This window comes from Prionailurus bengalensis, chromosome E4 (genome assembly GCF_016509475.1).
Source record: "Prionailurus bengalensis isolate Pbe53 chromosome E4, Fcat_Pben_1.1_paternal_pri, whole genome shotgun sequence".
Taxonomy (NCBI): Eukaryota; Metazoa; Chordata; class Mammalia; order Carnivora; family Felidae; genus Prionailurus; species Prionailurus bengalensis.
The window spans coordinates 8,579,315-8,594,466 of record NC_057360.1 but is presented as its reverse complement, the minus strand read 5'-3'; the positions used below and the strand labels follow the sequence as shown (position 1 = coordinate 8,594,466).

At 37.2% G+C, this 15,152-nt stretch overlaps 1 protein-coding gene across 8 annotated transcripts in view; it reads right to left on the bottom strand.

Moving 5' to 3' along the window:
• Positions 1 to 15,152, bottom strand: part of RGS7 (regulator of G protein signaling 7) — a 517,383-nt gene that overhangs the window by 118,147 nt on the left and 384,084 nt on the right. For all 8 annotated transcript variants that reach the window (XM_043568695.1, XM_043568700.1, XM_043568702.1 and 5 more), the window contains exon 6: positions 13,423 to 13,474. In XM_043568695.1, the coding sequence (XP_043424630.1) occupies positions 13,423 to 13,474 (52 nt within the window). The remainder of the gene's footprint in view (positions 1 to 13,422; positions 13,475 to 15,152) is intronic.

Sequence of the window (15,152 nt, the reverse complement as noted above, 5' to 3'; positions counted from 1 at the left end):
ATGCAAATATCAAACTAATCTGACTTGGCAGGGGTGCCTGGGTGGCTCAGTCGGTTAAGTCCAACTTTGGCCTAGGTCATGATCTCGTCGGTCCCGAGTTTGAGTCCCCCCATTAGGCTCTGTGCTGACAGCTCAGAGCCTGGAGCCTGCTTCAGATTCTGTGTTGCTCTCTCTCTCTGCTCCCCCCGCACACACACACACACACACACTCTCTCTCTCTCTCTCTCTCTCAAAAATAAACATTAAAAATAATTAATCTGACTTGGTAAGCTAAATAAGTATTGACTGCATGGCTTCCAAATATTAGCGTACATCTGGAAGTGCTTATTGATGCCAATTCTTGGGTTGGCATCTTAGATTTCATTGGTTGGGAAAGAGGCCAGGTTTCTGCATTTTAAAATTATCCCAGTTGATACTGATAAGTCAGGGCCATACATTGAGAAAGAGTGAAATATTAGGCACTTGAGAGATTACAGGTCCCCAAAACTCCATTCTAGTGACTTGCAAAGGCATCCAGACTAATCCCCTATTAGGAAGCATTTTGATTATTTCATATTATAATGGATTTCAAGGCTTCCAAATTTGGGCTTTGTACACAGAGCAATCATCCATCACCCACCCCCAATACATATACACAAACATACACATGTATATTTACATATGTGTATCATAGACTGATTAATGGAAAAATTTTTCCTCGTAATATGCGAATAAATAATAATGTAAAGACACAAAATAATGCAGACATTAATTAGGCAGTTAAAAGTTGGATATGCATTGCTATAAGATATCAAATGTGTTTCTCTTTTTCTTGTCATACTGTTGATTGTGGGTGGCATAAAGAAAAGACTACAAGCCAGCAGAGGCCAGGGAATTGCTAAGGAAGAGCCAAACCAGAAACCAGTAGATAATGCAAGTCATTAGGCATGAGTCTTCTCAACAGATACACTTCACTATTTGGACAAACAAGCATCAAGAGATTTCCAAGCTGGTGGCTCAGTTAATATGTGAAGTTCTTTTCAGTACAGCAGGGAGCATTTCTAGAGTTGAGATTAGAACTAGAGATGCATTTCAAAAATACTAATATAGTCTTAATTTTATTTTGTAGATACCATGTTTAGGGATGTTTAAATTTTCCATTTGGATAACCATATGTGTATTGTATGTAGGCATGATACAAGTATACATATAATACACTTAAACGTGTGTGTGATATTCACATACATATGTAAATGTATATATGTACATGTCAATATAAGTGAAGAGAGTAAATCAGGTGTCTTCATTTTTGCCAAAGTCAGGTAAAAGTCAACTGTTTAGTGGCTTACTTTTTTTTTTTAATCAGTAAGTTTCGTGTCTTGAAATGACGAAGTGTGGGACATTTTATAAAGGAGGAGAATGATTTGTGCCAATATATACATTCTAAAGATGTCATAAATTCTTTACTTGTTTTTAACTAAAAGTCTTGGATGATGAGTTAATTCTCACATTATACTGGGTAAATGTGTTTTGTTTTTAGGACATGGTTTGTTGTTATTTGTTTTGGCTAAACTAGTTCATGGTGAATATTTAATTTACAAAATAGATTATAATACCAATACTACCCTTTATAACTCTAGTAATAAAAATACAGTATAGGGGCGCCTGGGTGGCTCAGTCGGTTAAGCGGCCGACTTCGGCTCAGGTCATGATCTCGCGGTCCGTGAGTTCGAGCCCCGCGTCGGGCTCTGTGCTGACAGCTCAGAGCCTGGAGCCTGTTTCAGATTCTGTGTCTCCCTCTCTCTGACCCTCCCCCGTTCATGCTCTGTCTCTCTCTGTCTCAAAAATAAATAAACGTTAAAAAATTAAAAAAAAATACAGTATAGCTTTTCTTTTTTGTTAACAGAGATGCATGGGTGTTCATCAATTCTACAAACTAGAAGATTGCTGCAATTTAGCTGAATCAGTGGAGATTTTTATTTTTTTAATTTTGTGTTTTAAAATTTTAATTATCCCAGAGCCTCTGTAATTTTGAATGATGATGTGACATTCTTAGTGGGGTGTGATGTTTTATCTTTCTTTCCAGATGCAACTCTGAACTTGTGCCAGGGCACATTAATTTGCAAGTGACCACTGATCATGATAGCTTTGGGGAAAACACGTCAGAACATTAACATGTTAATTCTGTTCATCACAGGTTTATGGTGGAACGGATATAAAGTTTAAAAACGTGCAAGGATTATTAGAATTCAGTTTAGATGCACTCTTGGTTTGTCTACGCTTTTATCAAGGTCTGCCAACTTTGTGTGCCAGGTTCCTCTCTTTTTCCATTCTAGGCCACTTCCAAAGCTACAGGGAAATCAAGAGGAAAATAACAGCCTCAAATTTTCCATGACACTGATGGTTGGACTTCAGACACTCTCCAAAGGCCAGGGGAAAGGGAGAACACATGGAAAAGATACAACCAACTTTGTTTCCCACTTCTCTCAGATGTTGATTGAGAGATGATCCCATGATGAAATATTGAAGATAAAATGAAATAGAAGCAGAAACAAAATAGACAAAAACAACTTGCTTAGTAGTGATTTGTTCTTCCTTTCCCCTGTAAAAATCTGCTCTCTGGTTTCTGGCCCAGCATGTAAACAGCTTGGAAATTGTTATTCCCATCTATCCTCACAAAACTTTAAAAAGCTGAATAAAGTAAAAACCAACTGTTTCTTCCTAGATCCATCAGAGAATGGAGACCAGAGGGCAAATCACTGTCTCTAAACTAGAGAGGCAGACAGGCATATACAGAAAATCAGGACTCACTGGTGCAGAAGCCCAAAAGCAGAAACTTCCATCTGGGGTAGGAAAATTAAAACTGTTAACTGACTTATTGCTGGAAGCTCAGTATGAACAAGCTAGAACATTAAAAACTCCAGGGGACTGGGGACATCACCCATTTGTGAATTTTACCTCCAGGAGCCCTACCAGCTTCTCGCAGTGAAGATCTGAGAAAAATTCCCTCGTGCTTCCAACAAGAAAAGGGAAATAGCAACCATTTTGAAATACACCCAGAACATTCTGTTCTTTTTAACAAAGCTCTTCTCAGGCGAAACTATATTACAGTGCCTAATAAACTGGGGTTATATCTGAGTCTAAACTACCTGGGGGGAAGGGAAATACCAATTCCAGCCCAGTCTTGTCTGCTTCCTGGGGATAAACAAATAACCAATTTAAGCCCCTTATACTGTTCCTATGTCACTTAAGGGGGGGAAGGTGGGGGCCGGGGAGATCATCTCAAACAACCAAGGAGCATCTGTGAAGGTCACAGCTCAGGGGCACAATAAAAGACTGAGATCTAATCATTGGACTATATACTGCTTCCCTTCCCACACTTACACACGACTCCCTCCGCATTGGTAAAAGGTTCCTGTATAAAAGAAGAAGCAAATGGGGGCGCCTGGGTGGCGCAGTCGGTTAAGCGTCCGACTTCAGCCAGGTCACGATCTCGCGGTCCGTGAGTTTGAGCCCTGCGTCGGGCTCTGGGCTGATGGCTCAGAGCCTGGAGCCTGTTTCCGATTCTGTGTCTCCCTCTCTCTCTGCCCCTCCCCCGTTCATGCTCTGTCTCTCTGTCCCAAAAATAAATAAACGTTGAAAAAAAAAAAACATTTTAAAAGAAGAAGCAAATGTAAAAAACAAAACAAAACAAAACTCATGTCTCAGACCTTATGTTAGAAGAAATATCTAAGGAAACCCAAATACAATAGGGGAGCCAAAAACAAATACACCAGAGGAAAATACAGCCTCCAAAACCTAGAGCTACAGAAACAGGGAACGCAGCCTAAGGCCTAGTTAAACATAAAACCTCACATTAAAGGCCATCTTAGTTTCTTCTATGCAGTACATTATGTTCAACTTTCAACAAAAAATTACAAGGTACGTTAAAAAAAAACAGTTTGAAGAGGCAGAGCAAGCATGAGAAGCTGATTCGGATGTAGAAGGGATACAGGAATTATCAGACATGGAATTAAAGACAACTGTGATTAAAATACTCAGGGCTCTAATGGAAAAGGTAGGCGACATGCAAGAACAGGCGAGCAATGTAAGCAGAGAGATGGATACACTAAGAAAACAATCAAAAGGAAACACAAATCAAGTGAGGAATTCCTTTGATGGGCTTATTAATATTAATATTATATTAATATTAATTATATTACATTAATATATTAAATATTATATTAATATTAACATACCACAGCTAAGGAAAGAAATCAGTGGGCTTGAGGATGTCAATAGAAACTTGCAAAACTGAGATACAATGAGAGTACCAGAAAAGAACAAAGAAAGAACAGAAAAAATATTTGAAGCAACGACGACTGAGAATTGTCCCAAATTAGTAATAGTCAGTACTATGGATTGGATTGTTTCCCCTTAAAATTCGTATGTTGAAGCCCTAACTCCCAGTAAGTTCAGAATAGGACTGCATTTGGAAATGGACCTTTAGAGAGATAATTAAGGTTAAATGAGATCATAAGACTGAGACCCTAATCCAACATGACTGATGTCTTTATAAGAAGAAGAAGAGACACCAGGGATATGCATGCATCGAGAAAAGACCATGTGAAAACACAGTGAAAAGGTGGCCATCACTAGCCAAGGAGCAAGGTCTCAGGAGAAAACTATCCTAACAGCATTTTGATCATGGACTTCTAGCTTCCAGAACAATGAGGGGAGGAAAAAAAAAACACCTTCTGTTGTTTATGTTACCTAGTCTGTGGTATCTTGTTATGGGAGCCCTAGCAAACAAATATAGGCATCAAACCACAGATCCGGGGTGCTCATAGAACATCAGATATGATTAATACCAAAACATCTTCCCTCTTTCCCTCTCTGTCTCTGTCTCTCTTTCTATCTATATTTATATATCTATCTATATCTATATCTATCTGTATCTATATCTGTATCTATCTATCTATCTATCTATCATCTATCTCTATTATATTCTGAAGGTGAAAAACCAAAGACCAAGGAAGAAATTGGGGGGAACCAAAAGACGTTGAAAGAAATTGGGGGGAAGATGGGGGAAAACACATTTAGAGAACAAAGGATAAGAATTACATGAAATTTCTCATCAGAAACCACACAAGCAAAAAAAGAGTGGAATGAGATATTTAATATGTCGAAAGAAAAGACTGAAAACCTAGAATTCTTTATCCTGCAAAATTATCCTTCAAAAGTGAAGAAGAAATAGACACTTTCTCAGACAAATGAAAATTGAGGATATCTGTTGTCAGTAGGCCTGTCTTATAAGAAATGCTAACAGAAGTTCTTCAAAGAAAAGTAAAGTTATAGCTTGAAACTCAGATCTACATAAAGAAGGAAGACTTCTAGAGAAGGAATCAATGAAGGCAAAACAAAGTATTTTATTTTTAGCATTCTTAATTGATCTAAAGGATAATCATTTGTTCAAAACAGTAACAGCAACAATATATTCAGTGATTATAGCTTATAATTAAGTGAAGGGAATGACAGCAGTGTTGTAAGGTTGGGAGGAAGAAAGTGGGGATATTCTCTTATGAGGTCCTTATACTACTCATAAACTTTATAGTGTTATCTGAAAGTGATCTTAGATTGGTTGTAAATGCATATTTAAAACTCTAGGGGAATCTTTAAACAAAAGCATATGAAATGCTCAGTTAAAAGAAGAGAAGGCAGAGAAAAGATGGAAGTAAAAAAGAAAGAAAGAAAGAAAAGAAAAACAAAGAAAAAGGGAAATAAATAGAAAATAGCTACAAATAGGATAGATATTAATCCAACTATATTAATAATCACTTTAAATGTAATGATCTAAATATGCCAATTAAAAGACAAAGACTCTCAGAGTGGACAAAAGATAGGACCTAATTATACGCTGTCTACAAAAAACCCACTTTAAAAATAAAGACACAGATAGGTAACAAATAAAGGGGAGGACAAAAATTTGCCATGCTAACACTAATAAAAAGAAAGCTAGAAGAGTAGCTAAATTAATTTCAAAGCAGACTTCAGAAAAAATAACAACTATTAAGAAGAAACAGAGACATTATTATGATGAAGGGGTTAATTCTTCATGAAGACATAAAAATCCATGTTTATTCTCCTAATAACAAGCATCAAAACACTTGAGACAAAAACTGAGACTTCAAAGAGAAATGGCAAATATATATTATGATTAAAGACTTCAGCACACATCTATCTGTAGTTGAGAGATCCCGTGGTGGAAAAATTGGTAAAGACAAGCTGAACAGAAGAGCATCCTCAATCAATCAGATCAAATTGACATTTATATCCATCAATAGCAGAATGTATAATCTTCTCAGGCTCCAATGGGACATTCACCAAAACAGACCCTGTCCCAGGCCATAAAGTACACTCTAACAAATTTTGAAAATAGAAATCTTACAGAGTATGCTTTCAGACAGCAATGAAATTAAACCAGAAATTAGTAACAGAAAGATCACTAGAAAACCCTCACATGTTTGCAAGTAAACAACACACTTGAAAATAACGTTTTCAAAAAATTTCAAGACAAAAAAAAAACACTTTCACTAAAGGACACTAAGAATACAGGTTATCAATTCTGTAATGCAGTGAAAGCTGTGCTTAGAGGGGAATTGATAGCATTGAATACATTTTTTTACATTTTTTTAAAAAAGATCTAAAACCAATAAACTACACTTCCAAAATAGGAAGTGAAGAAAAGGAAGAGAGCAAATTAAATCCAAAGGAAGAAGAAGAAAAGAAATACTAAGAATTTACAGCAGAAATCAATGAACTTGAAACAGAAAACCAGTAAGGAAATTCAATAAAATCAAAAGTTGGTTATTTGAAGAGATCAATATTAATAAACCTCTAGGAAAGCTAACCAAGAAAACAAAGACAAAAATTACTAATATAATAAATTTTAAAAAGGGCTATTACTACTGATACCATAGACTTTAAAAAGATAGTAAAGGAATATTATTGTTTTTTTTTTAATTTTTTTTTAACGTTTTTATTTATTTTTGAGACAGAGAGAGACAGAGCATGAACGGGGGAGGGACAGAGAGAGAGGGAGACACAGAATCAGAAGCAGGTTCCAGGCTCTGAGCCATCAGCCCACAGCCCGACGCGGGGCTCGAACTCGCGGACCGCGAGATCGTGACCTGGGTGAAGTCGGACGCTTAACCGACTGCGCCACCCAGGCGCCCCTTTGATTGTTTTTAACGTGTATTTATTATTGAGAGACAGACACAGACAGAGCAGGAGCATGGGAGGAGCAAAGAGAGGAGGAGACACAGAATCTGAAACAGGCTCCAGGCTCTGAGCTGTCAGCGCAGGGCTGGAACTCACAAACTGCGAGATCATGACCCAAGCTGAAGTCGGTCGCTCAATTGACTAAGCCATCCAGGCTCCCCAGTAAAGGAATATTTTTGATTAATTAACTAATTAATTAATTAAGAGAGAATCCCAAGCAAGCTCCATGCTGTCAGCACAGCACCTGATGCAGACCTTGAGCCCACGAATCATAGGATCCATGCATGACCTGAGCCAAAACCAAGAGTCAGATGCTCAACTGACTGAGTCCCCCAGGCACCCCACAAAAAAAGATAGTAGAGGAATATTAAAAACAACTCTAGCCTACAAATATGGTAACCTATATAAAATACACCCATTTTTTGAAAGATACAATCTAAGAAAAGCCACACAAGGATAAAAACATAATCTGAATAGACCTATAACTGTTAAATAAGTTGAATCAATAACTGAGAATCTACCAAAACAGAAAGCACCAAGATGTTTTCAATGGTGAATTCTACCAAACATTTAAAGAAGAAATGATACCAACTCTCCAGTCTCTTCCAGAAAAGAGGCAAAACAAAAAGGAGTCATTTATAACAGTCTATGAGTACAGTATTATCCTAAGAGTAAAATCATAAAAACACATTACAAAAATGGTAAAGTATATATCAATATTCCCATGAACATAAATACAAAGATCTCCAATAAAATATTGGCAATCCACATCCAACAATGTAAAAAGAATCATATACCATAGCTAAGTGACACTTATTCTTGGTATGCAAGCCTGGCTGACCATTTGAAAGCCAATTAATGAAACCCATCACATCAAGAGACTAAAAAATAAAAACTATATGATCATATCAATAAATGCAAAGAAAGAATTTTTTTAAAATTTTGTTTAATGTTTATTTATTTTTGAGAGAGACAGAGTGTGAGCGGGAGAGGGTCAGAGAGAGAGGGAGACACAGAATCTGAAGTAGACTCCAGGCTCCAAGCTGTCAGCATAGAGCCCGATGCGGGGCTGGAACTCACGAACTGCGAGATCATGACCTGAGGTGAAGTCAGGCACTCAACCGACTGAGCCACCCAGGCGCCCCATTGCAGAGAAAGAATTTGACAAAATCTAGCACCTGTTCATTAAAACAAAACAAAACAACTCTCAACAAACTAGGAATAGAGGGAAACTTCCTCAACTTAGTAGAGAACATCGACAAAAACCCTATGGCTAACAGCATAATAAATGGTTAGAAACTAGATGCTTTCCTGTTAAGGTGAGGAACAAAGCAAAGGTGTCCCTTTGCACACTCCTATTCAGTATCTTCTGTTAAGTTCTAGCTAATTCAGTAATACAAGAAAAATAAATTAAATGTATACAATTTGGACAGGAAGAAAGAAAACTGTCTTTGTTCACAAATGACATGTTTATCTATGCAGAAAATCTAAAAGGCAACCAAAAAACACTTAGAACTACTAAGTGATTATGACAAGTTTGAATGATAAAAATTTGCTTTTTTTGTAATCCAATAATGAACAATTCGAATTAGAAATGAAATATGCAGTACCATTAACATTAGCATACAAATGTAAATAGTGTGCTAAAAAAAATACTTTCTTTTAAGAAATTTAATGAAATGAGTACCAGATTTTTTAAAAACAATATATTTCATTTGACTAATGATTCAAAATATTATTTTGACATTTAAAAATAAACATTATTTTTGACATTTATTTTATTGTTTAATGGGAGATTTTTAATTAAAGTATAGTGACACACAATATCACATTAGTTTCAAGTATACAAAACAGTGATTCAACGAGTTTATACATTATGCTGTATTCACCACAAGCCATTCTATTAGAATGGCTAAACTTCAAAATACTAAACACTGGTGAGGATGTCGAGCAGTAGGAGCTCTCATTCACTGCTGCCCAAGATGCAAAATGGTACAGCCACTCTAGAAAATTATTTGGCCATGTCTTACAAAGCTAAGGATAACCTTACCATATAATCAAGTAATTGTTCTCCCAAGGAGTTGTCCAAATGAATGGAAAACCAATGCCCCACAAACCCTGCATACTAATGTTTACAGCAGCTTTATTCAGTTACCAAATGTGGAAGCAGCCAAGACGTTCTTCAGTTGGTGAATGGATAAACAAACTGTGGTATATTCATAAAATGGAATGTTATCCTGTTATAAAAAGGCAGTGAGCTATCCCATCATGCAAAGACATGGAAGAACTTAAACACATGTTATTAAGTAAAAAAAAAAAATCTGAAAAGGCTCCCTACTGTATTATTCCAATTATATGACATTCTGGAAAAGGAAAAACTATGGAGACAGGAAAAAGAGCAGTGGTTGCCAGGGGTTCAGGAGGGAAAAGGGAAGGATGAATAACTGGAGCACAGGGAATTTTTAGGGCAATAAACCTATTCTGTAGGACACAGTAATGGTGGATGCATGTCATTATACCTTTGTCAAAACCCACAGAATATACAATACAAAGATTAAACTCTAATGTAAACTAGGGACTTTAGTGAATTATAATGCATCAATATTGGTTCATCAATAGCAACAAATGTACCACTCTAATGTAAGGTATTAATAATAGGGAAGAGTATGAGTAGGATTGAGGTGGTTTTATGGGATTATACATTCCGTTCAGTTTTTTTTTTTTGGTATACCTATCAAACTACTCTAAAAACTAGAAATTAAAAAAAAACTGGCTTCAAAAATAGACATAGGAGTATAGTTACATCAAAAGTGAATGATAAAGAATTTGGGAGTGGTATGGAGGACTATGAAATAGAACTGTAGATGCTCTTAAGTTAAAGCCCTTATGAAATAAACAACATCTAAATTACGTGCCAAAATGAATGAAGCTGGAGCAACCCTCTTTCCCCTCTGCAGTTTTGTTAATGGGATGGACTCATTGGAAAACTTCGCAATGTTTTAGGGCAGGAAACAAACAATGCCTACTTTTAGAAAAGTGAAGTTCTTTCATGGCTTCTGTTTCAATGTACAACTCTGTTACTGTGTCTACTTGTTAGCACAGTACTCTTGAGCTTCCTCGTGCCTTGTCCTCCAAGCCCTCACTGCAAGCACTTTGTGCTAGATCATTCTTGATGCACATACACCTGGGGAAGTCCATTCCTGACCCCATTTTAATTGGCTTGGAGTGGAATGATTCTTGCTCTTGGATGGAAAATATCAGAAATCTCACTTAAGTTGATTGTCAAAGAGTGGTGTTCATAGATGTGTAGCCCTGCAGCCCATACTGGCTTGTCTTAAGCACTAAACATAATCAACATATTCTGCTTTTCTACAACACCGAGGTGAATACAGAAAAGTGTTTCTCCACATAAACTGACCTGTAAAGGTTTATTTTTTGCAGAACCTACTTGGTAAATTCAAACTGGTGGTGGAAACAGAGGTTGGGATGCCAATATATAGTGAAAGAAAACATTCCTCAAACCTGCTTAAGCACTAAACTCCTGTCTGCCCCAAGTTACCTTAGAAAAGACAGACTAAGTAATCACTGTGCTTTGGGCTTTGTGGCCCAACCACATCACAGCATCAATATCCTCTTTATAAATTTTTTTTAATGTTTATTTATTTTGAGACAGAGAGAGACAGAGCATGAATGGGGGAGGGTCAGAGAGAGAGGGAGACACAGAACCTGAAGCAGGCTCCAGGCTCTGAGCTGTCAGCACAGAGCCCGACGCAGGGCTTGAACTCACAGACTGTGAGATCATGACCTGAGCCAAGTCGGAAGCTCAACTGACTGAGCCACCCATCAATATCCTCTTTATAAACAGGAGCTCACATTTCATAACAGTATTTTTTAAGCACATGCTGGTAGGAAATTCAAAGTTGGATAATTTGTATTGCTGCTATGATTTATTTGTGTCTAAAAAGAAAAATCATAGAAGATGTGGCATCATCGCCTGTGGAGGTGATGCAGTGTCTAAGATCATGATTATTTACTTCCTCTCTCTTTTTTTTATAACATCTTATTGAATAACTATTTTTCCTTCACTTGTATATAATCCAAGCAAGCTAGACACAAACAGCTATATGTTTATTCAGGAGGGAAAATAAAATATGATAATTACAAGCTATGTCTATGGTTAGTTAACAAATTGCAGGTACTCCAGCTTTGGGTAGAAAATAGAAGGTGACCCTCTCTAAAATGGACACAGTAGGAGTTAATGTGAAACCGAATTACATTAATCATTTTGAGATGACTGACTCTGAGGGATGTTCTGTAAATGATTTGCTGTGTAGGCCATGCCATTTCCTCAGGCTTTCCATTGGAACATCAATCTACTGTGAAATGAAACATGAGCCGTTATTGTGAACACTAACATATTTGTGAAGAACACAAAAGATGTGTCTAGAGAGAACACTGAGAGTAAGGATTTGCTTTTCTGCAAGGAACAGAGGCGATGTATCTGCCAGGCAATAATGATGATGAGCAAAAAACAATATTGATTTACTGAATATGAGAGGAGCAATGCCAGTTTCCTTAGGCATATTAATTTTGATTATTCCAATAACTTTAGAAAGTCAGTATTATTATTTCTGCTTGAAAAGTGAGCAGACTGGGACTCAGAAATATTACATGCCTCACCCAAAGTCACAGAGTTGGGACTGTCTGCCTCCAGCTCATGGGGTTTTGGCCGTGAGCTCTTTCTCAGCTGTTCAAGTGTTTCAACCACTAGAATTTCATCCTTTGTAGTGAGACAACTACCAGGCAATATCCCAGGTTAGAAAAGATCTCCACAAAACTCTCTAGATCAGACCCACAAAGAAGCAGCTGTTTTTTTTTTAATAACTTCTTTCTCTAAGTGCCTCAGTTTGAAGATTGTGTGCCCTGAATGAATAAATCAGTGCTCTCACTACTGGAAATGATCATCTATTCTATTAATTTGTAAGTATTCCGGTTTTTAGATGGTTTCCCATGTTAGTTTGAATCTTTGATTGGCATCTTGGATGAAGTACTAAATTCAAGTTTCTGAAATGACAGAAGTGAAGGATAGCTCCATGGGATTTTTCTACAGCCTTCTTATAAAGATGTCTCTCTAAGAGCAATGCCAAAGAAGGCCAGATGCTGTAAAGCTTCTCACTGCCTTTGCATATGCTGGTCCTTTGCTTCAAATGTGTTCTCTGCATTGTCTCCTGACAAATTTCCCCTCCTCCTTCAAAATTCAACTCAAATGGCTCTCAGTTCTGTGAAATCACTCTGCAATTTCCGGAGAAAATTCAATCTCTTGTTTATTTTAAACTTGTACATAATTTTGCACACACTGCTGTTATATTCACTCAGCACTCTATAGGAACTCCTGTATAATTCTTTCTTCTCATATAACCAAGAGTTACCCAACTTTTTAGATGAAGTCAGAGTCACCCTGTTACCCTAGCACCTAAGACAGTATTTGGTGTAAGAAAAAAATCCTCAATAAATATTTGTAGAAATGACACTTTAAAACCATGCAGTCTTATCTTGGAAAACTGTAGTCTTCAGGAAGATGTGAAAAGATGTGTACTTGTTGGGGGTCTATGTTCTTGAAGAGCTTACCTAAAATCATGGTTGTTGAACCAAGTTCATTCTAAGTTCACTAAACTTGATTTATTACAATTAAACTTCTGTTATAGCTTTCTTTTGCTTGCCTTCACCTTATTTAATATACCTTCTGCTTACAGAATCATAGGATGCCTGAAATAATAGTGAGAAAAATGGAGCCCCAGAAAGTCAAGGGACTTACCACGAATCACATAGCTAAGTGGGAGAATAAAGTGGAACTCTGGGTCTCTGAGCCCCTTTGTTATTCTTTCTAGTGGACCAAGGTCCTACGGAAAAATAACAATAACTTTTTAAAGCTTGTTTATAGCTTTTTAACTTATTCACAAGAAACCGTTTTTCATAGTTGTGTGGGGCGTTATACCATGGAAAACGTTGCCACCAGGTTTGTGCCTTTCCAAACAAAGCCATTCACAAATTTGATGTTGGCAATATTGGTCCCATAGTGGTATTGTGGTTTTCTTTTCTCAATCACAAAGCAATAAAATGCGAGCACATGTTCATCCATACATATTGGCTGTCAATAATAAAATGAGAAGATATTGTACTGACCGTAGTCTGTGTTTTCTGGCTCCCAACAATTTGATGGCCAAAAATAGGGTGTCTGTGGAACAAAAAGAAGTGGAACCCAGGTTAAGCAGACACAAAATTAGTAGAGTTCTTGGTTTATGAGCTGTGTTCATCTTTGGCAATTATCCAGAATAGTTTGCTAATGATGTATGTTTTGTAATACAGGGAAAGTACCCAAACAGGCATTGTAAGACTTTCCTTCTACGATTACTTGCTGAGCAATTGTTCAGTCCAAATAAGTGCAGCACCAGCAGGTTCTTTAAATGTCATACATTTGCTGCAATTTGACGTCAACTGACATAATGGTAAAAGGTGTGATTGCATCATTCAAAAAAAAAAGTTTTCATCCACAAAGACTGAAAGCAGAGTATTAAATTCAGCACGACTCAAGATAAAATATATTTAAATATAACAAATCATTTTTTTTTGATTCATATATCTCATTATTGTCATCAGTAGACCCAAAAGCTCAACTGTGAAAATTTACCCTAAGATCTGGCTCTGTTAATTATATGATGTAGCTCTCAACATTATCCAACTAGATTTAAACTTTTCTGTCTCACTTAAAAAAAATTTTTTTTCAATGTTTATTTATTTTTGGGACAGAGAGAGACAGAGCATGAACGGGGGAGGGGCTGAGAGAGAGGGAGACACAGAATCGGAAACAGGCTCCAGGCTCTGAGCCATCAGCCCAGAGCCTGACGCGGGGCTCGAACTCACGGACCGCGAGATCGTGACCTGGCTGAAGTCGGACGCTTAACCGACTGCGCCACCCAGGCGCCCCATTCTGTCTCACTTTAAAAAAAATATTTCTTCATAGGGGCACCTGGGTGGCTCAGTCAGTTAAGTGTCCGACTTGATTTCAGCTCAGGTCATGATCTCGTGGTCTATGGGTTCTAGCCCCACATCAGGCTCCATGCTGACAGTGCAGAGCCTGCTTGGGATTCTCTCTCTCTCCTTCTCTCTCTGCCCTTCCCCTGCTCATGCTCTCTCTCTCTCTCTCTCAAAATAAATAAATAAATTCTAAAAAATACATTTCTTCATAAAAACACTTACTGTTTTAAAATTTTAAACTGCACAGCCAGAAGTGATTTTTTAAAAACTAATTTTACTTAATCTTAATTTATTTAATTTTAATCTATTTTAATTGATTGGTGTGATTAACAATTGACAAATCTCAGTCTGTGAAGTTCTAGAACCTGACTGACAAAACCACAAAGAAACTGACCAGGAAAACCCTGTTATCATCAACATTTTGTATTTTCTAATAGTGATTTTCTAGCCCCACTAGTTGGACATGCATGGCTCCAGACCATGGGGAAACTGAATGACTACTGTGTACTCTCTCAAACTTTGATGATTACTCCAGGACTCGACGGAACAAATGACTGCAGACATCAAACTTGTGGGTTTAATTATATTTATTAGTCAATTACGTTAGCTATCCATGTGTAATGAGCATATTGAGGTAATCTCTGATGAACCATTTGATAATTCCCTCTCTAGAAGATGGATTCTCAGGAAGGGGGAAAGGATAATTGGGGAGAACTGTTTGAATCTCTGAGGGAGAGCCTTTTCAAATTGCTTGAGACTTTCAGGGGATTTTGATTTAGCCTCTACTCCTTCTGGGAATTGCTAATATAATAAAGAAGTCTACTGATGTTAATTGTGTACACATGTGAACAAAATGACAACAAGAATTCGAGGTGGGG